The 23,983-nt window shown below is 47.2% G+C and overlaps 1 protein-coding gene across 1 annotated transcript in view; it reads left to right on the top strand.

Moving 5' to 3' along the window:
- LOC137537858 (mucin-5AC-like) overlaps nucleotides 1–23,983 on the top strand; it is a 343,296-nt gene that overhangs the window by 248,611 nt on the left and 70,702 nt on the right. The window contains exon 30 of the mRNA XM_068259808.1: nucleotides 6,093–11,954. Within this exon, the coding sequence (XP_068115909.1) occupies nucleotides 6,093–11,954 (5,862 nt within the window). The remainder of the gene's footprint in view (nucleotides 1–6,092; nucleotides 11,955–23,983) is intronic.

Consider the following 23,983-nt stretch of genomic DNA (forward strand, 5'->3'; position numbering starts at 1 on the left):
GGTGCCAACAACTACATTTTTAACATGGCAGGGTTCCCAAACTTTACACAATTGGCCACTGGGTGACTGGGATGAATATTCAGAAATGTGGGTGGAGTCTACATGAAAATGTACCTATTGATTTTCAAGTGCAATATTCACATTGCTACCATTCTTACACTGTTAATGGCAGAGGTCTCAAACCTGATACAGACAGCCATTGGATGACTGGGGTCCAAATTCACTAAAGGGGTGGAGCCACAAACAGCCAATCAGATTTGTTAGATTGATTTCAGCCATTCTGTTATTGGCAGGGTTCTCAAACGTGACACAGTTGGCCACTAGGTGACTGGGACTAATAATCAGGAAAGTGGGTGGAGCCTACAGCAGCCAATCAAAATTCACCTTTTGATTTTGAAGGGGAATATTTACATTGCTGCCATTCATGCACTCTTAATGGCAGAGACCTAAAATCTGCTACAGTCTTTAAATTCTGAAGGGAGCAAGCCAAAAACAGCCAATCAGATTTGTTTAATTTCAATGGTAAAATGCAACTTATTGATGCCAAGGACCCCAAAGCTCATAAACTTGGTCATTAAGTGACTGTATGTCAAGATTAGAAATAGTGGGCGGAGCCAAAAAAACCCTAACTTTTTACATGGGAAAAAGTAAACTGCAGCTTTTCTTACACTGTTAATGGCAGGGTTCTCAAACTTCACACAGTTGGTCACTGGGTGACTAGGATTAATATTCAGAAAAGCAGGTGTAGCCTACAAGAGCCAATCAAAATTCACCTATTGATTTTCAAGGGGAATATTAAAACTGCAGCTTTCTCACACTGTCAATAGCAGAGGCCTCAAACCTGCTACAGTCGGTCGTTAAGTGTCTGGGGTTCAAATTCAGTAAAGGGGCGGAGCCAAAAACAGCGTCCAGGTTACAAAAAGTGGGTGGAGTTAAAAACAGATTTTACTGGGAAATTGTAAACTTCAGCCCTTCTTCACTGTTAATGGCAGGGTTCTCAAACTTAGCACAGCTGGTTACTGGGTGACTGGGATTCATATTCAGAAAAGTGCATCAAGCCTGGTACAGTTGGTCATTGGTCACTGCAGTTCAAATTCATAAAAGGGGACAGAGCCACAAACAGTGAATCAGATTTGTTTCATTTCATGGGAAAATACAAATTATTGATGCCAAGGACCCCAAACCTCACAAACTTGGTCACTGAGTAGTGCCTTTGTGTCCAGGTGACTAAAAGTGGGTGGAGCCAAAACCAAATTTCACTGGGAAAGCGCAAACTGCAGCCCTTCTTACACTGTTTATGGCAGGGTTCCCAAACTTTGCCCAGTTGGTCACTGAGTGACTGACATTCATATTCAGGGAAGTGGGTGGAGCCTATAATAGCCAATCAAAATTCACCTGTTGATTTTCAAGTGGAATATTTAAATTGCTGCCATTTTTACACTGTTAATAGCAGATGCCTCAAACCTGCTACAGTTGGTCATTAAGTGACTGGGGTTCAAATACTGGAGAGGGGCGGAGCCACAAACAGCCCATCAGATTTGTTTCATTTCTATGGGAATATACAAATTATTGATGCCAAAGACCCCAAAGCTCACAAACTTGGTCATTGAGTGTTTGTGTGTTAGGGTTAGAAAGTGGGTGGAGCCAACACCAGTCAAATAGATACCCGGGCAACGCCGGGTCATCAGTGGGTGGAGACAAATACATATTTCACAGTTGGTCACTGGGTGACTGGGATTAATATTCAAAAAGTCTACAAAAGTGAATCAAACTTCACCTATTGCTTTTCAAGGGGAATATTTAATTGCTACCATTCTTGAACTATTAATGGCACAGGCCTCAAACCTGGTACAGTTGGGTATTGTGTGACTGGGGTTCAAATTCAGAAAAGGGGGTGGAGCCACAAACAGCCAATCAGATTTTTTAATTTCAATGCAAATTATTGATACCAAAGACCGCAAAGCTCACAAACTTTGTCAGTGAGTAATAGTGTGTTAGGGTGAGAAAAAGTAGGTGGAGCCAACACCAGCCAAATACATACCCGGGCAACGCCGGGCAATCAGCTAGTATATGTATATATATATATATACATATATACACACACAAATAAACACACACACACACACACATGTATATATACACACATACATATATATACGTATATATATACACACACACACACATATATATATATATACACACACACACACATATATACACGCACGCACGCACGCACACACACACACACACACACACACACACACACACACACACACACACACACACACACACACACACACACACACACACACACACACACACACACACACACACATATACACACACACACACACACACACACACATATACACACACACATAAATATATATATATATATATATATATATATATATATATATATATATATATATATATGTATATACACACACACACACACACACACATACACACACATACACACACACACACACATATACACACACACATAAATACATATATATATATATATATACACACACACACACACACTGGGAGCAAAACCCGTATTCAACACATTTCAAAACGATATTTATCGTTTTATGACTTACATTCATAAAACGATAAATATCGTTTTTAGTGCGGCGCCATTTTTAACTCATAAAACGATAAATATTGTTTTATAATGCAAATTAATGCAGCGCCATTTTTACACTGTAGGCTCTGGCGCCATTTTTAACTGATCCCAAGATAGCTGTATAGTGTGAATCTGTGTGTCAGACACACTGGGTGCCTGCATTGCACAGTCCTGAAATTCTGTTTGTGCCCTGCTCTCATTTAGTCTCAGGGTATAGTCTGCAAGGAACAATGAAACCTCAAGACTATCAAGACACTCTGGAGTGATTTGTTTTGCTAGGAGAAAAGAGAAGACAAGAGCACACACTATAGTACTGAGCTGAAAGAATGTTAGCTTCACAGAGTACACTGTTGACCTCCCCACTGAGGTGAGATCTTCCCAAGGTGCAGAGTCTAAGTGACCACGGGTCTTCACCTGAGCGTCTCGCAAGGGTCGATGGACTTTTGCTGCCTAGTGCCCACCACCAGGTTGCACACCAGGCTACTCTTAACAGTGGATTGGAGAACAGATGGCACTGCATTGAGGAGGAGAAAAAGGTAATCCAAGGTTCAGGATAAAGCAATAAATCTGAGTCCGTTAAACAAGCCAAGAGTCTAGGCAGGCAGCGAGCAGACGTAGTTGGTAAATAGGCCAAGGATCGAGGCAGGCAGAAATCAATAGTAAATCTATAGACAAGCCAAGGGTTGGCAAGGAACACAAGCTAAATGCTCAGGATAGCTGAAACAAACTGTCAGCACTTGCTACAGGGAGAAACAGGCTTTTATGTGAATATCGTCCAATAAGAGCAGGCATGCAAATTCCAACACAGCTGAATGGTAATCAGTCAATCCTGTGTTGCTCTGATTTAAGACTGCAGGCTGTTTGCAGATGGGTAGAACACTCATTACAAATGCATGCAATATTTTGCAGCAAGATGCCTGCAGGGAATTCAGCACAGTCTGACTGCAGCTCAGCTACAACAAGCCATAGGTGGATTCATGACAGCATCCTGAGCTGCTCTAAACTACAGAGTGATTGCAAATAGTTAGCAAAGCTATGCAACCGAATGCATGCAGACTTTAATTTGTGTGCACCTACGTGCATGCTTGAACATTCCAGCCATCCGGGGAGAACCCGGAAACAGACCACACACCCGACGTGCACCACGGACAGCTAAACACCGCGCAAGACCATGGTGAGCCTGACAAAGAACTTGTGTTGCAATGAACTGATTAACTCTTACCAGTTGTAAAATTTTAGTAAGCCAATATGCATATAAGGAATCCTACTATTTTAAAATTAGTAAATCAATCTGCATATAATGGGATTCCTTCATTCCACTGGGTAGTTCACAGACCAGTAGGAATTCCTTAGCATAAAATTCAAAGATGCTTTTGCTGGGGTTTCTACTATAGCTGCAAGAGCACACAGAAGAAGAGTCCAGACATAGGGGTTGATTCACTAAACCAAGCTAACTCATAGCACGGCTGCGCTAGCGTTTTGTGCGTGTTATAATGCGCGTAACGGTTTTTGTGCGCAATCGTAGATGAAGTTTTACTATTATACAATCATTTTTTTTCATCCTGTAAGTGAGCACTGTCACTTACAGGAAGCGAAGGGAGGACGTGAAGCTTAGAAAGCTTGCGGCTCTTCTGAAAAGCCATCAATCTTTCATACGGGGACTTAGATCAATGAATGGAACTGTGTTCCCATTCATTGATCTCTTGAGTAATGGAAGGCGGCGGGAGTGCACGCAGGAGGGCGCGGTGCCAGCGGCAGTTAGTGCAGCCTATCTGGATGATTATATCCATTCAGATAGGCTGAAGTGGTTAATATTCAGAAAAGTGGGTGGAGCCTACAAAAGCCAATCAAAATTCACCTATTGATTTTCAAGGTGAATATTTAATTGCTACCATTCTTGCACTGCTAATGGCACATGCCTCAAACCTGGTACAGTTGGTAACTGGGTGACTGGGGCTCAAATTCAGAAAAGGGGGTGGAGCCACAAACAGCCAATCAGATTTGTTTCATTTCAATGCAAATAATTAAAGCCAAAGACCGCAAAGCTCGCAATCTTGGTCATTGAGTAATTGTGTGTTAGGGCCCGTTTCCACTAGTGCGACGCGATTTCGCCGGCATTCCGACGCTTGTAAAAACGCATGCGGGTGCGTTTCCGCATGCGTTTTACCCGCGATTTCGCGTGCGATTTCGCATGGCAGGGTGCCATGCGAAATTAACCATGACACTGCCAGGACAAAATAACATTGGAAAGGGTGCGAAATCGCACGCGAAATCGCGGGTAAAAACGCATGTACTAAACGCATGCGTTTTTACTATTAAATACATTAGCGGCGATTCGCACGGATTCCCGACGCAGACGAAAACTGTGGGTCCCGCCGTGCAGATTTGGCCCGCTGCCAAATCGCTCCCGCACGCCGCACAGGTGGAAACAGCCCCATCCACTAACATTAGCTATGCGAATCCGCATGCAGTGCCCGCATGCGGATTCGCCCTAGTGGAAACGAGCCCTTAGGGTTGGAAAAAGTGGGGGCAGCCAATACCAGCCAAATACATACCCGGGCAACTGCTGAATCATCAGTGGGTGGAGACAAATACAAATTTCACTGGTAAAATGTAAACTGCAGCCATTCTTACACTGTTTATGGCAGGGTTCTCAAACTTTATCCAGTTGGTCACTGGGTGACTGGGATTAATATTCAGAAAAGTGGGTGGAGCCTACAAAAGCCAACCAAAATGTACCTATTGATTTTCAAGGGGAATATTTAATTGCTGCCATTCTTGCACTGTTAATGGCACAAGCCTAAAACCTGGTACGGTTGGTCATTGGGTGATTGGGGTTTACATTCAGAAAAGGGTGTGGAGCCACAAATAGCCAATCAGATTTGTTTCATTTCAATGCAAATTATTGATGCCAAAGACTGCAAAGTTCACAAACTTGGTCATTAAGTAATTGTGTGTTAGGGTTAGAAAAAAGTGGGCGCAGCCAACACCAGCCAAATCCATACCCGGGCAACACCGGGCAATCAGCTAGTATGAAATAAATATTTATGAGTGCCACGTTTATTAGTTTGAAGTTATTTTAGAGACAGGTCTGGATTCTTGTTTTTCCCTTAGGGAAGGGTAGCAACAAATTTGTCCACAACTGCATATTTTTAAGCTCTGTAAATAGAAGAAATGATTAGAAGATGACATTTTTTTTTACAGCTTGGTGTAATATTGTTGCATCTTGTATGCTGATTGAAAATGGACCAGTTAAATGCTGTTCCTGCTGATCAGGAATGGTCCACTTTCAATCTGCAAAACAATTTGCATCAGCTTAGACAAAAAAAATGCAATTCATTAATAAGCTTTAACCATTAGATTTGCAACTGGAATTTTGACGTAATTTTAAATATATGGTCTGAAATACCATCTAAATAAATGTGTGAAGTAATTTATTAACTTTCCTTCTTTCTAGCTTGCCGTTGTGAACATGATGGAAAAATGTACAATTATACAGAAATAATTCCAAATTCTGTAAGTGAAGGTGAAAACTGCAAGCAAAGAGTGTGTGATGTCAATGGGACTATTCTTACATTCAGCAACCTATGTGCCACAACCACAAACCCACCAACAGATGCTCAAGGCAAAACAACAGCTTCTACTACTGCCCCTGCTTCTTCTGCTACTACTACCACTGTTACTACTACTGCTGCTGCTGCTACTACTACTACTTCTGCTACTACTACTGCAGCTGCTGCTACTACTTCTACTACTGCTACTACTTCTACTACTACTACTGCCCCTGCTTCTTCTTCTACTACTACCACTGTTACTACTACTGCTGCTACTACTGCTTCTGCTACTACAGCTACTACTACTGCCCCCGCTTCTTTTACTACTACTACTACCACTGTTACTACTGCTCCTGCTACTACTACTTCCGCTGCTACTGTTACTACTACTGCTGCTGCTGCTACTACTACTTCTGCTACTACTGCTGCTGCAACTACTACTGCTGCTGCTTCTACTGCTTCTACTGCTACTACTACTAAACCAGGTTCCTGTAATCCTTTATGCCATTGGACAGATTGGTTTGAATCATCCGTGAACAAGACAGTGGAGAATGAAACATATGACCCCATTTCTACCACAGCAAAAGTCATATGCAAGGACAATATCGTTGCCAAAGACGTACAATGTAAGACTGCAAACTCTAGGGATAGCCAACCTACTGAAGATCAGACAACAATCCACATGTGCAATATAGTAAATGGATTAACATGTGTTGACAGTAAACAACCAGAGCTCATAAAAGCATGCACAAATGTAGAAATTAGCTTTCTTTGTTGTGAGGATTTCACGTCTTGTCCAAACACATCAACACTTCAACCTACTTCGTCTTCTCTCACACCCTCATCTGTATCGAACACTCCGTCTTTATTCTTAACAACTACTACTTCTGCTGCTGCTACTACTACTTCTGCTGCTGCTACTACTACTTCTGCCGCTGCTACTACTACTGCTGCTACTACTACTACTGCCGCTGCTACTACTACTGCCACCGCTACGACTACTGCCGCCACTACTACTACTAATGCTGCTACTACTGCTGCCGCTACTACTACTGCTGCCGCTACTACTACTACTACTGCTGCTACTGCTACTACCACTAATGCTGCTACTACTGCTGCAACTACTACTGCTACTACTACTACTGCCGCCGCTGCTACTACTACTGCTGCCACTACTACTGCTGCATCTTCTGCTGCCACTACTACTGCCGCTGCTGCCACTACTACTGCCGCTGCTGACACTACTACTGCCGCTGCTGCCACTACTACTGCTACTACTACTGCTGCTGCCACTACTACTGCTGCTGCTGCCACTACTACTACTACTGCTACTACTATTAAACCAGGTTCCTGTAATCCTCTATGCCATTGGACAGATTGGTTTGAATCATCCCTGAATAAGACAGGGGAGAATGAAATATATGACCCCATTACTGCCAAAGCAAAGGTCATATGCAAGGACAATATTGTTGCTACAAACGTACAATGTAAGACTGCAAACTCTAGGGATAGCCAACCTACTGAAGATCAGACAACAATCCACATGTGCAATATAGTACATGGATTAACATGTGTTGACAGTAAACAACCAGAGCTCATAAAAGCATGCACAAATGTAGAAATTAGCTTTCTTTGTTGTGATGATTTCACGTCTTGTCCAAACACATCAACACTTCAACCTACCAGTACACTCACACATGAAGAAACTTCATCTTCTCTTACACCCTCATCTGTTTCGAACACTCCGTCTTTATTCTTAACAACTACTACTTCTGCTGCTGCTACTACTACTTCTGCTGCTGCTACTACTACTTCTGCCACTGCTACTACTACTGCCGCAGCTACTACTACTACTGCTACTACTACTACTGCTGCTGCTGCTACTACTACTACTGCTACTACTGCTGCCACTTCTACTGCTGCTACTACTACTGCTGCTACTACTACTGCCGCCGCTGCTACTACTACTACTACTGCTGCCACTACTACTGCTGCTTCTTCTGCTGCCACTACTACTGCCGCTGCTGCCACTACTACTACTTCTACTTCTGCCGCTGCTACTACTACTTCTGCCACTGCTACTACTACTGCCGCCGCTACTACTGCTGCTGCTACTGCTACTACTACTAATGCTGCTACTACTGCTGCCACTACTACTGCTACTACTACTACTGCTGCTGCTGCTACTACTACTACTACTGCTACTACTGCTGCCACTACTACTGCTGCTACTACTACTGCCGCCGCTGCTACTACTACTACTACTACTGCTGCCACTACTACTGCTGCTTCTTCTGCTGCCACTACTACTGCCGCTACTGCCACTACTACTACTGCTACTACTACTGCTGCTGCTACTACTACTTCTACTGCTGTTACTACTACTTCTGCCGCTGCTACTATTACTGCCACTACTACTACTACTGCTGCTACTGCTACTACTACTAATGCTGCTACTACTGCTGCCACTACTACTGCTACTACTACTACTGCCGCCGCTGCTACTACTACTACTGCCACTACTACTGCTGCTTCTTCTGCTGCCACTACTTCTGCCGCTGCTGCCACTACTACTGCTACTACTACTGCTGTTGCCACTACTACTGCTGCTGCTACTACTACTACTACTACTACTGCTACTACTACTAAACCAGGTTCCTGTAATCCTCTATGCCATTGGACAGATTGGTTTGAATCATCCCTGAAACAGACAGTGGAGAATGAAATATATGACCCCATTGCTAACAAAGCAAAGGTCATATGCAAGGACAATATCATTGCCACAGACGTACAATGTAGGATTGCAAACTCCAGTGATAGCCAACCCTTTGAAGATCAGACAACAATCCACATGTGCAGTATAGTAAATGGATTAACATGTGTTGACAGTAAACAACCAGAGCTCATAAAAGCATGCAAAAGTGTAGAAGTTCGCTTTCGTTGTTGTGATGATTTCACGTCTTGTCCAAACACATCAACACTTCAACCTACCAGTACAGTCACACATGAGGAAACTTCTTCTTCTCTCACATCCTCGTCATCTGTATCAAACAGTCCCACATCCTACTTAACAACAACACCCAAACCAACTTCAGCCATGTCTACATCTATACCAATTACAACTAGCACACCTCCAATATCAACGTCTGCAGTACCTTCCACAACTCCTTGCTACCATTGCTTCTGGACAGGTTGGAAGGATGAACATTATCCAAAATCAGGATTACATTCAGGGGATCAAGAGAACTATGAGATGCTGGAATCTAAAGGGAAAGCTGAGTGTAGTAGTAAATCTGCTGTTCAGAAAATTGAGTGCAGAGCCACTGCATGGCCCCAAATAAGAATTGAGAACTTAGGTAAAAATCTTACCTGTAATGTTGAATCGGGATTAATATGCAACAATTATGACAACCCAGGACGCATGAATATGTGCCCTAATTTTGAGATACGTATGTACTGCTGTGAAAAGCGCAATTGTCCTAGCACAACAACATTAACAACAAGCAAAGTCACTAGGCAAACACCACTTGTCACACCTACATCAAGCATAACAACTCCATCTGTATCAAGGAGTCCATCTTTATCGTTCACAACACTTGTCAAACCTACTCAAAACAGGTCTACGTATACATCTACGCCAATAACAACATCAACTTTTCCAAACAGTCCCACTTCCTACTTAACAACAACAACAACAACAACACCCAAACCTACTGCAGCCATGTCAACATCTATACCAATTACAACTAGCACACCTCCAATATCAACGTCTGCAGTACCTTCCACAACTTCTTGCTACCATTGCTTCTGGACAGGTTGGAAGGATGAACATTATCCAAAATCAGGATTACATTCAGGGGATCAAGAGAACTATGAGATGCTGGAATCTAAAGGGAAAGCTGAGTGTAGTAGTAAATCTGCTGTTCAGAAAATTGAGTGCAGAGCCACTGCATGGCCCCAAATAAGAATTGAGAACTTAGGTAAAAATCTTACCTGTAATGTTGAATCAGGATTAATATGCAACAATTATGACAACCCAGGACGCATGAATATGTGCCCTAATTTTGAGATACGTATGTACTGCTGTGAAAAGCGCAATTGTCCTAGCACAACAACATTAACAACAAGCAAAGTCACTAGGCAAACACCACTTGTCACACCTACATCAAGCATAACAACTCCATCTGTATCAAGGAGTCCATCTTTATCGTTCACAACACTTGTCAAACCTACTCAAAACAGGTCTACGTATACATCTACGCCAATAACATCAACTTTTCCAAACAGTCCCACTTCCTACTTAACAACAACAACACCCAAACCTACTGCAGCCATGTCAACATCCATACCAATTACAACTAGCACACCTCCAATATCAACGTCTGCAGTACCTTCCACAACTTCTTGCTACCATTGCTTCTGGACAGGTTGGAAGGATGAACATTATCCAAAATCAGGATTACATTCAGGGGATCAAGAGAACTATGAGATGCTGGAATCTAAAGGGAAAGCTGAGTGTAGTAGTAAATCTGCTGTTCAGAAAATTGAGTGCAGAGCCACTGCATGGCCCCAAATAAGAATTGAGAACTTAGGTAAAAATCTTACCTGTAATGTTGAATCAGGATTAATATGCAACAATTATGACAACCCAGGACGCATGAATATGTGCCCTAATTTTGAGATACGTATGTACTGCTGTGAAAAGCGCAATTGTCCTAGCACAACAACATTAACAACAAGCAAAGTCACTAGGCAAACACCACTTGTCACACCTACATCAAGCATAACAACTCCATCTGTATCAAGGAGTCCATCTTTATCGTTCACAACACTTGTCAAACCTACTCAAAACAGGTCTACGTATACATCTACGCCAATAACAACATCAACTTTTCCAAACAGTCCCACTTCCTACTTAACAACAACAACACCCAAACCTACTGCAGCCATGTCAACATCCATACCAATTACAACTAGCACACCTCCAATATCAACGTCTGCAGTACTTTCCACAACTTCTTGCTACCATTGCTTCTGGACAGGTTGGAAGGATGAACATTATCCAAAATCAGGATTACATTCAGGGGATCAAGAGAACTATGAGATGCTGGAATCTAAAGGGAAAGCTGAGTGTAGTAGTAAATCTGCTGTTCAGAAAATTGAGTGCAGAGCCACTGCATGGCCCCAAATAAGAATTGAGAACTTAGGTAAAAATCTTACCTGTAATGTTGAATCGGGATTAATATGCAACAATTATGACAACCCAGGACGCATGAATATGTGCCCTAATTTTGAGATACGTATGTACTGCTGTGAAAACCGCAATTGTCCTAGCACGACAACATTAACAACAAGCAAAGTCACTACGCAAACACCACTTGTTACACCTCAACAACCCTTTTTTTTTGCAACTTCTGAACCACCACCTGTAACAAGCACTCCTTCTGTCTCCTTGACAACAACAGCTCAAGCAAACACAAGATCAAGTACTATTTTTCCTCCAATAACTGAAATAAACACCATCAAATCCACACTTTCAGAACTTCCCTCCTCTACAGCCTCTGTATCATCACCAACATCTGCTATTTTAACATCTTTTCCTAGTCCTACAGTACCAAGAAACAACTTAACCACTTCCAGCATAACAACTAGTGGATTCCATATGTCTTCTGAAACTACAAGTGTGCCACCATCCTCAAGCATAACAGCTACAGACCTGACAGCATCTTTTGTAACAACAATCCCAACATCATCTAGAAGCACAAGTACGTATGCTAGCCTTATTGTTGATGTTGCTAGTGTTTTGCCACTTTCAGCACTTGATACTGAACTAACATACTAACATACAGCCCATATTGTCCCATGATTTAAGAGAGGCAACAAACCTAATCCAGGAAACTATAGATGAGTAGGCTTAATATCAGTTGGATACAAACTGAGTGCTTACCAAGGGTCCGGGATGGTATATAAGACTTCATAGCAGAAAATATTCAAATTTATCAGTCTCAACATACGTTTTCTAAAGACTGATCTTGGTTTGTTTGACTAACATGCTCAGCTATATGAGGTGGTAAATTGGGAAACCTATAGATGTGATATACTTGTTGTGATATACTAGTTAGAAGTTGAGAATGAAAAGACTGGGAACAAATCAGTACACATGGCCAATGGACAGAAGGCAAAGAGTTGTGGACAAGTGTAAATTTGGGTGTGGCTATACTTTTAAATGTAAATTTAGCACTTACAGATAATCAAAGGCACAGCCTGTAAATCTAGGGCACAACGATAAATGTTGTCTTTAGGTGCTATGGGTAGAGGATTTTTTAGCAGCAAAGGTGGCGGTGACATCTGTAGATTTTGCAATGTGGGGGGAGGGGGAAGTTGGAGAAGGTTAGGCATAGACAAAGGATATTGGTTATGACTAGGCATCGATAGAGGATATCGGTTATAGTTAGGCATTGCTAGAGGATATTAGTTATTTGATAGAGGATATTGGTTATAGTTAGGCATTGCTAGAAGATATCAGTTATGATTAAGCACCAATACAGGGAGGGTTCAAATAAGAATAAGGATAGATTTATCAATAGTAGGGGGTTAAATTTGGCAATAGTATGTTAGATGAGGGGAGGTTCATGTTAATAGTAGATAGGGCACAACAATAAATTCAGTTTTAATCTGTACGGAAATGGGGAATTTGCTGTGCCAGAGGGTTAATTTTGGTGCCAGTGGCGCCTGATAAAGTTAACAGGTACATAGTTACATAGTTATTTTGGTTGAAAAAAGACATACGTCCATCGAGTTCAACCAGTACAAAGTACAACTCCAGCCCGTCCCCCACATACCCCTGTTGATCCAGAGGAAGGCGAAAAAACCCCCACCAGGCATGGTCCAATTAGCCCCAAATGGGAAAAATTCCTTCCTGACTCCAGATGGCAATCAGATAAAATCCCTGGATCAACATCATTAGGCATAACCTAGTAATTGTAGCCATGGATGTCTTTCAACGCAAGGAAAGCATCTAAGCCCCCTTTAAATGCAGGTATAGAGTTTGCCATAACGACTTCCTGTGGCAATGCATTCCACATCTTAACCACTCTTACTGTAAAGAACCCTTTCCTAAATAAATGGCTAAAACGTTTTTCCTCCATGCGCAGCTCATGTCCTCTAGTCCTTTGAGAAGGCCTAGGGACAAAAAGCTCATCCGCCAAGCTATTATATTGCCCTCTAATGTATTTATACATGTTAATTAGATCTCCTCTAAGGCGTCTTTTCTCTAGACTAAATAAACCCAGTTTATCTAACCTTTCTTGGTAAGCGAGACCTTCCATCCCACGTATCAATTTACTCACGGTTTTATTAAATGTATGCCCCACAAGGGTTAGTACTGGGTCCAGTACTCTTCAAGTCATTTATTAATGACCTGGTAGATGAAGTAGAAAATAATTTTATAATTGACAATTAAGCTATTTCCAGATGATACCAAGTTATGCAGAATTATTTACACAATGGAAGACAGTGGCATACTGCAGAAGGTTCAGGATAGTATGGATATATAGACAAGAAAATAGGAGATGAAATTCAATATTGAAAAGTAAAATGTCAAGAAATGCATCTTGGTCATAACAATGTTCTAGCGCAATATGAAGTAAATGGAATACATATGTGGACATCAAATTTGGAGAGGAACTTAGGAGTACTGGTTGACAATACGTTATACAATCATATTGAATGCCAAGCAGCTGTAGGTAAAGCAAATAAAATTATGGGATGTATTAAAAAGCAAAGAGAAATCCTGGATGCTAGCATAATACTGCTCCTCTTTAACTCTCTATTCCAGGCTGCACCTGGAATATGGAATACTATTATGTGTCTTGGTTTTCCTTTCTTTTGTAATATTTTTTTTTACTTCATTTGTGGAAATATGTTATTTTAATAACACCATAGTTATATTTGTGTTGATGGCATAATAGGTAGGAAGTGGCACATTGCAAGCCACAGCGCCTTTTTCTGTGTACCCTGGCGGTGGTAAAACACAGACATCAGCAGGAGGAGGAAATAGTTGCAGGCTTGCAGCTATTGTAGTGTGGTAATAGCTGCCGGTAGGAGAGTGGGTGGGCAGGTGGCAGCAGAAAATAGTTCTTCTGTTCTTCCTGGCAGTGGTAGCAGCACACAGACAGCAGAAGCTCAATGCAGCTACAGGAGGAGGAGGAGTGTGTGTCAGGCAGTGTGATGTGACTGACATAATAGGCCCTGGTTCCTAGCGGTGGTACCAGGGCTGTAAATAAACAGCATGAGGTTCCAGACAGCGGTCGTGAAGCCCACATTGTGTCCAATACACAATTGGGACAGCACAGTTTTCAACCCGGACACATCTGAATTAATTAAAAAAAAAATGTTACAAATGGATGCAGCTATTTTTGAGCGTAATAGCTGTTGGCGCATGGGCAGCAGCACCTTGTAATGTGTTCCCTGGCAGTGGAGACACAGACAGCAGGAGGAAATACAACAGCAGGCAGCGTGAGGAGGATGAGTGTGTGTGGCAGACTGGCAGCAGGCAGGAGGGCAGGCAGCGAGACATAATAGGCCCTGGTTCCTAGCGGTGGTTCCAGGGCCGTAAATACACAGCATGAGGTTCCAGACAGCGGTCGTGAAGCCCACATTGTGTCCAATACACAATTGGGACAGCACAGTTTTCAACCCGGACACCTCTAAATTAATTACAATTTTTTTTTTCAAATGGATGCAGCTATTTTTGCGCGTAATAGCTGGTGGCACATGGGCAGCAGCACCTTGTAATGTGTTTCCTGGCAGTGGAGACACAGACAGCAGGAAGAAATACAGCAGCAGCAGGTGTAATGTGTGTGCGCCACTTCATGTCCCCCTCTCGCCGACAACAGGGGCCAGGAATTCGCCTTCCACCCAAACCTGGTTCATTTTGAGAAACGTCAGCCTGTCCACAGACTTGTGAGACAGACGAGATTGCTTCTCAGTGACGACTCCACCGGCTGCACTGAAGCAACGCTCTGACAGTACGCTGGAAGGGGGGCAGGAGAGCACTTCCAGGGCGTACTGCGCAAGCTCGCTGCAGATCGGCAGGTGCTTGACCCAATACTCCATGGGATCAACAGGGGCCATGCTGTCAAGCCCGCTGAAGGACCACATGTAGTCAGCCACCATGCGAGTCAAGCGCTGCCTGTGACTGGAGAAGGATGCTGCTGCATGCACCTCCTCTCTAGTCCTTGGCAGCTCTACACTCATGTAGAGCTCTTGGGTCGGAGACAGCAGGTCTGTGGTGCGTGTGCGCTTGCTGCTGGTGGATGCAGGCACCTGCTGCTGCCTCTGTGCTGGCTGGACAGTGGGGGTGGATGTCTGAGGGAAAGCTTCCTCCAAGCGCTCAACAAGGGACAGCTGCAAATCCCTAATTTGTTGCGCACGGTCACCTCCTGCAGGCAGGACCTGGCTGAGCTTCCCCTTCAGACGTGGGTCCAGCATCATGCAGATCCAGATGTCCTCCCTCTGCTTCATCTGGATGACCCTTGGGTCCTTGCGCAGGCACCTCAGCATGTGCGCCGCCATTGGGAAGAGTCTGGCCACGTCTGTTGGCACATCATCGGCAGCCCCAGAGCAGACAGTGCTGTCCTCTTCCTCTGCCTCCTCCACCTCATCCTCTCTCCACCCCCGCACCACTCCAGCTGTGCTCTGCTGCTCCCCCTCATCAACAGCAAGGTCAGGGACCTCCACCAACTCCAAGCCCTCCTCCTCAGAGGTGGCCTGTGAAGCTTCCTGCAGCTCCTGCTGATCCAAGGCTGCCGCTCCCTCTTCCAGCAGTGCATACAGGGCTTTGTCCAGCACACACACCAAGGGTACCCACTCGCACACCATTGCATGGTCCCTGCTTACCATGTTGGTGGCCTGCAGGAAGGGTGCCAGGACTGAGCACACCTGCTGCATGTGCCCCCGGTCCTCCGTGGAGATGATGGACGGGAGGTTGGTGGCGGCACGCCCAGTTGCAGTGATGGAGGCAACTGTTGCTCGTGCAATGTACTGGCTGACAGCCTGCCTCTGTTCAACCAGTCGCTCCAACATCGCCAGGGTGGAGTTCCAGCGAGTTGGAACATCGATCATGAGCTGGAGCTGTGCCAGGTGCAGCTCCTTCTGCACCTCTTCCAGGCTTGCTACGGCTGCAGGCGAGAGCCAGAAATGACGCACAACCTTCCTTGCCACCTCAAGGAGTCGGTCCATCCCCTGGTAGGTCCGCAGGAACTTTTGGACTACCAGGTTCAGGATGTGTGCCAGGCAGGGGATGTGGGTCAGGTCTCCCCTGCTGATTGCAGCAACCAGGTTTGCCCCATTGTCGGACACCACCTCTCCGACTCTGAGGCCTCTGGGGGTCAGCCAATTCCTCTCCTGCTCTCGGAGTTTGGCCAGGACATGGTTCGCCGTCAGTTTGGTTTTCCCCAGGCTGACCAATTCCAGCAGCGCTTGGCAGTGGCGGGGCTTCACGCTGCTGCTGAGGCGGGGGGTTTGGGCTGGTGTGCCGGAGGATGGAAGCGGATCAGAGGAACCTGCTGCAATTCCGCTGACCCTGCATGGTGGCACCACCCACTGCGTTGTTGGTGCTGCTGCTGCTCTGACAGTGCCCGATGCTGCTCCCCCATCCTCACCCCCTTCCACCAAGCGGACCCACTGAGCGGTGAAGGACAGATAGCGGCCTGTCCCAAACCGGCTGCTCCACGAGTCCATGGTGACGTGGACCCTTTGACCCACCGCGTGCTCCAGCCCTCTCCCGACATTGGCCATCACAGAGCGGTGAAGGGCAGGGATGGCCGTGCATGCAAAAAAATGTCGGCTGGGGATTGGCCAATCGGAGGCTGCAGACATCAGGAGCGCACGCATGTCGCTCCCCTCCTGCACAAGGGAATAAGGCAGGAGTTGGGAGCACATGGCTCGTGCCAGCAAGCCGTTCAGCTGATGCACACGATGGCTGCTGGGAGGCAGAACCCTGACCACCCCCTGGAAGGTGTCACTGAGCAGGGTCTGGCGACGCCTTTTGCTGGCACGGGAATCACTGTAGGGAGCAGAGGAGGCCACTGAGGACTGGCTGCCAGAACAGGCGTCAGTGTCGGCGGCAGGAGTTGCAGAGGGAGGAGGAGCAGTGCGTTGCTGATGCACTCTTGCTGGCGCTGCTGGAGAAGGTGGAGGAGGGCGGGTGGCTGCTGCTGACGGCTTCGCAGTGGTGGCGGGTCTGCCACTGCCACTGCCAGCTTCCTTCAACTTCACGAACTCCTCATGCTCATGAACGTGTTTCCCTGCAAGATCATTGACCAGAGAGGTGGTGCCAAACGCAGAGGGCTCCTTCCCTCTGCTGAGCTGCTTGTGGCACTGGTTGCAGGTGGCATACTTGCACTCCACATATGGCAGGGTGAAAAAATTCCATATTGGGGAGGTGAAGTTGCCCCTTTGGCTGGAAGGTGCTGCTGCCACTGGTTTCCCTGTGGTGGTTGGGGGGGGGGGGGGGGGGGGGTTCTTGGTGCGGCTGGTGGTGGCACTGGCAGAACTCAATATGGATCAGCACGCTGTGTGGCCTGCATACCACGCCCACTTGTGATTCTGCCCATGCCTGCAATGCTGATCCTTCTAGCAAGGCCCACAGACGCATCCTCCTCCTCCTCCTCAGAGCTGATGACATCCTCACTCCCAGGACCTGGCACCCAGTCTCTGTCCTTCACCCTGTCATCATCATCCTCCCCCTCCGCAAACATGTCCTGCTGGGATCCCACAAACTCCCCTTCTGCATGCATGGGCGGATGGACAAAGCATCATCCCCCAAAGTGCCCATGAGCATTCCTTCCTCCTCCAATTCTGCCGCAACAGCATTCCATAACCCCACTGCGCTTGGGGATAAGAAGGTGCTGAGTGACAGGGTGCTGGTGTCGCCCGCTGGGGCTGGAGAACTGCACTCCTCCTCCTCCTCCCCAGGCAGTGCTGGTCGGCTGCTGCTGCTCTTGCGAGCAGGAGTGGTGGCGGGGGTGGAGGACTCGGTTCCAGAGCTAATGGTGGCCTGCTCATCCACCATCATTTCCACCACAGAGTCTGCGTCCTTCTCCTCAATAGGACGGCTACGACCTGGCGGTGGGAGGAACATCTGCGCCACACGCTGCTGCTGTTGCTGTGTCTCTGCAGCGTGACTCCCAACTGTTGGGCGGCCAAGGCGTCCACGGCCAGTGGCTAGTGGCGGAATAGCCACTGGTGCAGATGCAGAACTGCGCATGGTGGTGGTGGCGCGGCTGCAACGCCCACGACCTCCTCTTTTGGCGCTGCCCTTGCTGCCCCTGCCCAAACCGCGGCTGCCAGTGCCAGACATCGTACATAAGTAATAGAAAAAAATAGGACGGGTGTAGCACTAATGAGAGGGTGCGGACAGGGCAGACGTGCAATGCGCACACAAAGACCCTAGCAGACGCTGACTGACGGTGTCCCTATACACAGACGACAGTACAGTATAGTCAGCAAATATACAATAGAAGTAATATAAACAATAGGATGCAGTGGCGTAGCTAAGGAGCTGTAGGCCCCGATGCAAGTTTTACAATGGGGCCCCCCCAACCACTCTATACATAACAATTGATACGGTGCACCAAAACCTGCCAATGGCAACTACAGAGTCAGAGGTGCAAGGAAGGGATGGGAAACAGTTTGTTAATGATTACAACTATTCAAAGTATCTATAGAAGTGATTATTATGAGCACAGGACCAATAGAGAGCTAATACTGTAGTTGAGGGAGGGCCCTTCGGGGCCCCTCTGGCCCAAGGGCCCCGATGCGGTCGCTACCGCTGCACCCCCTATTGCTACGCCCCTGATAGGATGGGTGTAGCACTAACGAGAGGGTGCGGACAGCGCAGACGTGCACTGAGCACACAAAGACCCTAGGTAATGCGGTGATGGACGGTCCCTATACACAGACTAGAGTACACTACAGTACTACTAACTAAACAATAGAAGAATCTTGCTAAATAATAGAACAGGTGTGACTAGATTACAGAGAGCAGATACAGGACAGGTATAGCAGTAAAGCTGGGCCTTGCTAACTACAAAATAGTACAAATCTATCTAACACAGAAGTAGTAGTACAGTAGAGTAGCACAGGTAAGAGCACAGGTAACTAGAGACTAGAGCACAGAGCAGGGCAGGCTGCCTTGCCTAGGCACAGGGCCTAGCTGCTGGCTGCAGCTGCAGCAGTGACAGTCTCCCTCCCTAGTCCCTAATCACACAAACTAAACTGCCTAAAATACAATTTATCTACAATACAAAGCAATACAGTTGAAGATCAAGTGTTGGAGTGTAAAAACGCTTGGTTTAGAACAATATAAATGCACTTTCACACAGACAAAACGTACTGGAGCAGTCTCTCAGTACAGTTAGTCAGTAAGTCGCAAGCAGGACGAGTGAGGCAAGATGGCGTCCGCTATTTATAGAGGGGGGCTTGGCCAGGCTCCCCCTCTGTGATTGGCTGCAGTCAGAGGGCTGGGAGTAGTGATGGGCGAACACCTGGATGTTCGGGTTCGGGAAAGTTCGCCGAACATGGCCGAGATGTTCGGCATGTTCGGGCCGAACCCCGAACTTTCCGAACATCCAGCTTTTGGGGGCCATATGGGGTCGCAGGCATAAGGGGGGAGCATGCCCCGATCGCGGGGGGGGGGTCGGAAATTCCCCCCACCCCCTCCGCTAGCGCTCCCCCCTCTGCCCGCTTCCCCATACAAAAGTTTAAGCAAAGTACCTGTATAGTGGATGGCCTGGCAGTGGGCGGCACTGTGGAGTGAGGAGGAGGAGTCCGGAGAGTGACGAGTTGAGGGAGGCCGGGCAGCGGGCGGTTCAGCGGAAGTACCCTTGTGGTACTTCCGCCCTTTCTCTGACCTCACGCCCGCTGCCCGGCCTCCCTCAACGCGGCACTCTCCGGACTCCTCCTCCTCACTCCACAGTGCCGCCCACTGCCAGGCCATCCACTACAGGTACTTTGCTTAAACTTTTGTATGGGGAAGCGGGCAGAGGGGGGAGCGCTAGCGGAGGGGGTGGGGGGAATTTCCGACCCCCCCCGCGATCGGGGCATGCTCCCCCCTTATGCCTGCGACCCCATAGGGGGGCAGTATTCGGCCGAACAGGGGCCCTGTTCGGCCCTGTTCGGCGGCTATTAGAAGTTCGGGGCGAACCCGAACTTAAAAGGCCGAACACCATCAGGTGTTCGGCCGAACGCGAACATCACCCGAACAGGGTGATGTTCTGCAGAACCCGAACAGTGGCGAACACTGTTCGCCCAACACTAGCTGGGAGCCCTCTGATTCGCTTGTGAGGACTCGAGGTGACGTCAGACGTGACGCTATCCGAGCTGGTGACGCTATCCGAGCTCGGATACCTAGGATATCTCCGGATATCTGCTTGCTATCCGAGTGTGCTCAGATAGCATAGCCCGGATAGCTAATACTATTCAAGTTCGGTATTCAAGCTCGAATAGTGAAAAAAGAGCTAGGATATCCGAGTACCTCGGATATCCTAGCTCAGATGAGCACCACTGACTATTAGTCATGCACTGTACAAAGTTGGCCTTTATGGAAGAGTGGCAAGAAGAAAGGCATTGTTAACAGAAAGCATAAGAAGTCCCGTTTGCAGTTTGCCACAAGCCATGTGGGGGACACAGCAAACATGTGGAAAAAAGTGCTCTGGTCAGATGAGACCAAAATGGAACTTTTTGGCCAAAATGCAAAACGCTATGTGTGGCAGAAAACTAACACTGCACATCACTCTGAACACACCATCCCCACTGTCAAATATGGTGGTGGCAGTATCATGCTCGGGGGGTGCATCTCTTCAGCAGGGACAGGGAAGCTGGTCGGAGTTGATGGGAAGATGGATGGAGCCAAATACAGGGCAATCTTGGAAGAAAACCTCTTGGAGACTGCAAAAGACTTGAGACTGGGGCGGAGGTTCACCTTCCAGCAGGACAATGACCCTAAACATAAAGCCAGGGCAACAATGGAATGGTTTAAAACTAGGGATGGGACGAATCCACAATTTCTTCGAATCCGAATCCGGATCCGAATCTAAAAAGGTTCTCGAATATCTCGAACCTTTCGAATCCCGAATCTAACGAATCCTGCACATAAGAATTGTGCGATCCATGGAATAGTTGCCCGCACTATAGGTAGCTAGGTAAAGGTGTCTTCAGTATAGCTAGCAAGGTATAGGGGCCTTCACTATAGGTTGCAAGGTATAGTGGCCTTCAGTATAGGCAGCCGGGTATAGTGGCCTTCAGTATAGGCAGCAGGGTATAGGGGCCTTCACTATAGGTTGCAAGGTATAGTGGCCTTCAGTATAGGCAGCAGGGTATAGTGGCCTTCATTATAGGCAGCCGGGTATAGTGGCCTTCAGTATAGGCAGCAGGGTATAGGGGCCTTCACTATAGGTTGCAAGGTATAGTGGCCTTCAGTATAGGCAGCAGGGTATAGTGGCCTTCATTATAGGCAGCAGGGTATAGTGGCCTTCAGTATAGGCAGCAGGGTATAGGGGCCTTCACTATAGGTTGCAAGGTATAGTGGCCTTCAGTATAGGCAGCAGGGTATAGGGGCCTTCAGTATAGGCAGCAGGGTATAGGGGCCTTCAGTATAGGCAGCAGGGTATAGGGGCCTTCAGTATAGGCAGCAGGGTATAGGGGCCTTTAGTATAGGTAGCAGGCTATGGGGGTGCTTCAGTATAGGTAACAGGCTATGGGGGGCTTCAGTATAGGTAGCAGGCTATGGGGGTGCTTCAGTATAGGTAACAGGCTATGGGGGGCTTCAGTATAGGTAGCAGGCTATGGGGGGGCTTCAGTATAGGTAGCAGGCTATGGGGGGGCTTCAGTATAGGTAGCAGGCTATGGGGGGCTTCAGTATAGGTAGCAGGCTATGGGGGGCTTCAGTATAGGTAGCAGGCTATGGGGGGCTTCAGTATGGGGGGCTTCAGCATAGTTAGCAGGCTATGGGGGGCTTTAGTATAGGTAGCAGGCTATGGGGGGCTTCAATATGGGGGGCTTCAGTATAGTTAGCAGGCTATGGGGGCTTTAGTATAGGTAACAGGCTATGGGGGCTTCAGTATAGGTAGCAGGCTATGGGGGGCTTCAGTATAGGTAGCAGGCTATGGGGGGCTTCAGTATGGGGGGCTTCAGCATAGTTAGCAGGCTATGGGGGGCTTTAGTATAGATAGCAGGCTATGGGGGGCTTCAGTATAGATAGCAGGCTATGGGGGGCTTCAGTATAGATAGCAGGCTATGGGGGGCTTCAGTATAGGTAGCAGGCTATGGGGGGCTTCAGTGTGGGGGGCTTCAGTATAGTTAGCAGGCTATGGGGGCTTTAGTATAGATAACAGGCTATGGGGGCTTCAGTATAGGTAGCAGGCTATGGGGGGCTTCAGTATAGGTAGCAGGCTATGGGGGGCTTCAGTATGGGGGGCTTCAGCATAGTTAGCAGGCTATGGGGGGCTTTAGTATAGGTAGCAGGCTATGGGGGGCTTCAGTATAGATAGCAGGCTATGGGGGGCTTCAGTATAGGTAGCAGGCTATAGGGGGCTTTAGTATAGGTAGCAGGCTATGGGGGGCTTTAGTATAGGTAGCAGGCTATGGGGGGCTTCAGTATAGATAGCAGGCTATGGGGGGCTTCAGTATAGATAGCAGGCTATGGGGGGCTTCAGTATGGGGGGCTTCAGCATAGTTAGCAGGCTATGGGGGGCTTTAGTATAGATAGCAGGCTATGGGGGGCTTCAGTATAGATAGCAGGCTATGGGGGGCTTCAGTATAGATAGCAGGCTATGGGGGGCTTCAGTATAGGTAGCAGGCTATGGGGGGCTTCAGTGTGGGGGGCTTCAGTATAGTTAGCAGGCTATGGGGGCTTTAGTATAGGTAGCAGGCTATGGGGGGCTTCAGTATAGATAGCAGGCTATGGGGGGCTTCAGTATAGGTAGCAGGCTATAGGGGGCTTTAGTATAGGTAGCAGGCTATGGGGGGCTTTAGTATAGGTAGCAGGCTATGGGGGGCTTCAGTATAGGTAGCAGGCTATGGGGGGCTTCAGTATGGGGGGCTTCAGCATAGTTAGCAGGCTATGGGGGGCTTTAGTATAGGTAGCAGGCTATGGGGGGCTTCAGTATGGGGGGCTTCAGTATAGATAGCAGGCTATGGGGGCTTCTTATGGGTGGAACATATCCTCCTCCCTCCCCCCACAGCCTCCTCCGCTCGTCCCCCTGCATACATAAGGAGAAGCAGCCTCTCACCTCCAGCATCAGCGTGGAGCCCGGAGCGGCAGCCTTCTCCCTTCACTTCCTAGTTCCCCCTAGTGGCCACCTGACCGGCTCTTACTGATGACGCGTAGTAAGAGCCGGTCACTAGGGGGAATAAGGAAGTGTGCAGGAGGTCTGCCGCTCCGGGCTCCACGCTGGAGGTGAGAGGCTGCTTCCTCTTATTTATGCGGCGGGCGAGCGGAGGCGGCTGCGGGGAGCGGGAGGAGGACAATTGCGAGCGGGGGAAGCGGCGGATGCGCGGCGATGCAGCGTCGGGATTCGGCGGATTCGGCTAACAGAAAATGGCGTCGGGATTCGAGTCCACGAGTCTCGAATATTTCCTAATATTCGAGGGATTTGTGGATTCGCCGGATTCGTCGTCCCACCCCTATTTAAAACAAAACATATCATGTGTTAGAATGGCCCAGTCAAAGTCCAGATCGAAATCCAATCGAGAATCTGTGGCAAGATCTGAAAACTGCTGTTCACAAATG

This window comes from Hyperolius riggenbachi, chromosome 11, assembly GCF_040937935.1.
Source record: "Hyperolius riggenbachi isolate aHypRig1 chromosome 11, aHypRig1.pri, whole genome shotgun sequence".
Lineage (NCBI taxonomy): Eukaryota > Metazoa > Chordata > Amphibia > Anura > Hyperoliidae > Hyperolius > Hyperolius riggenbachi.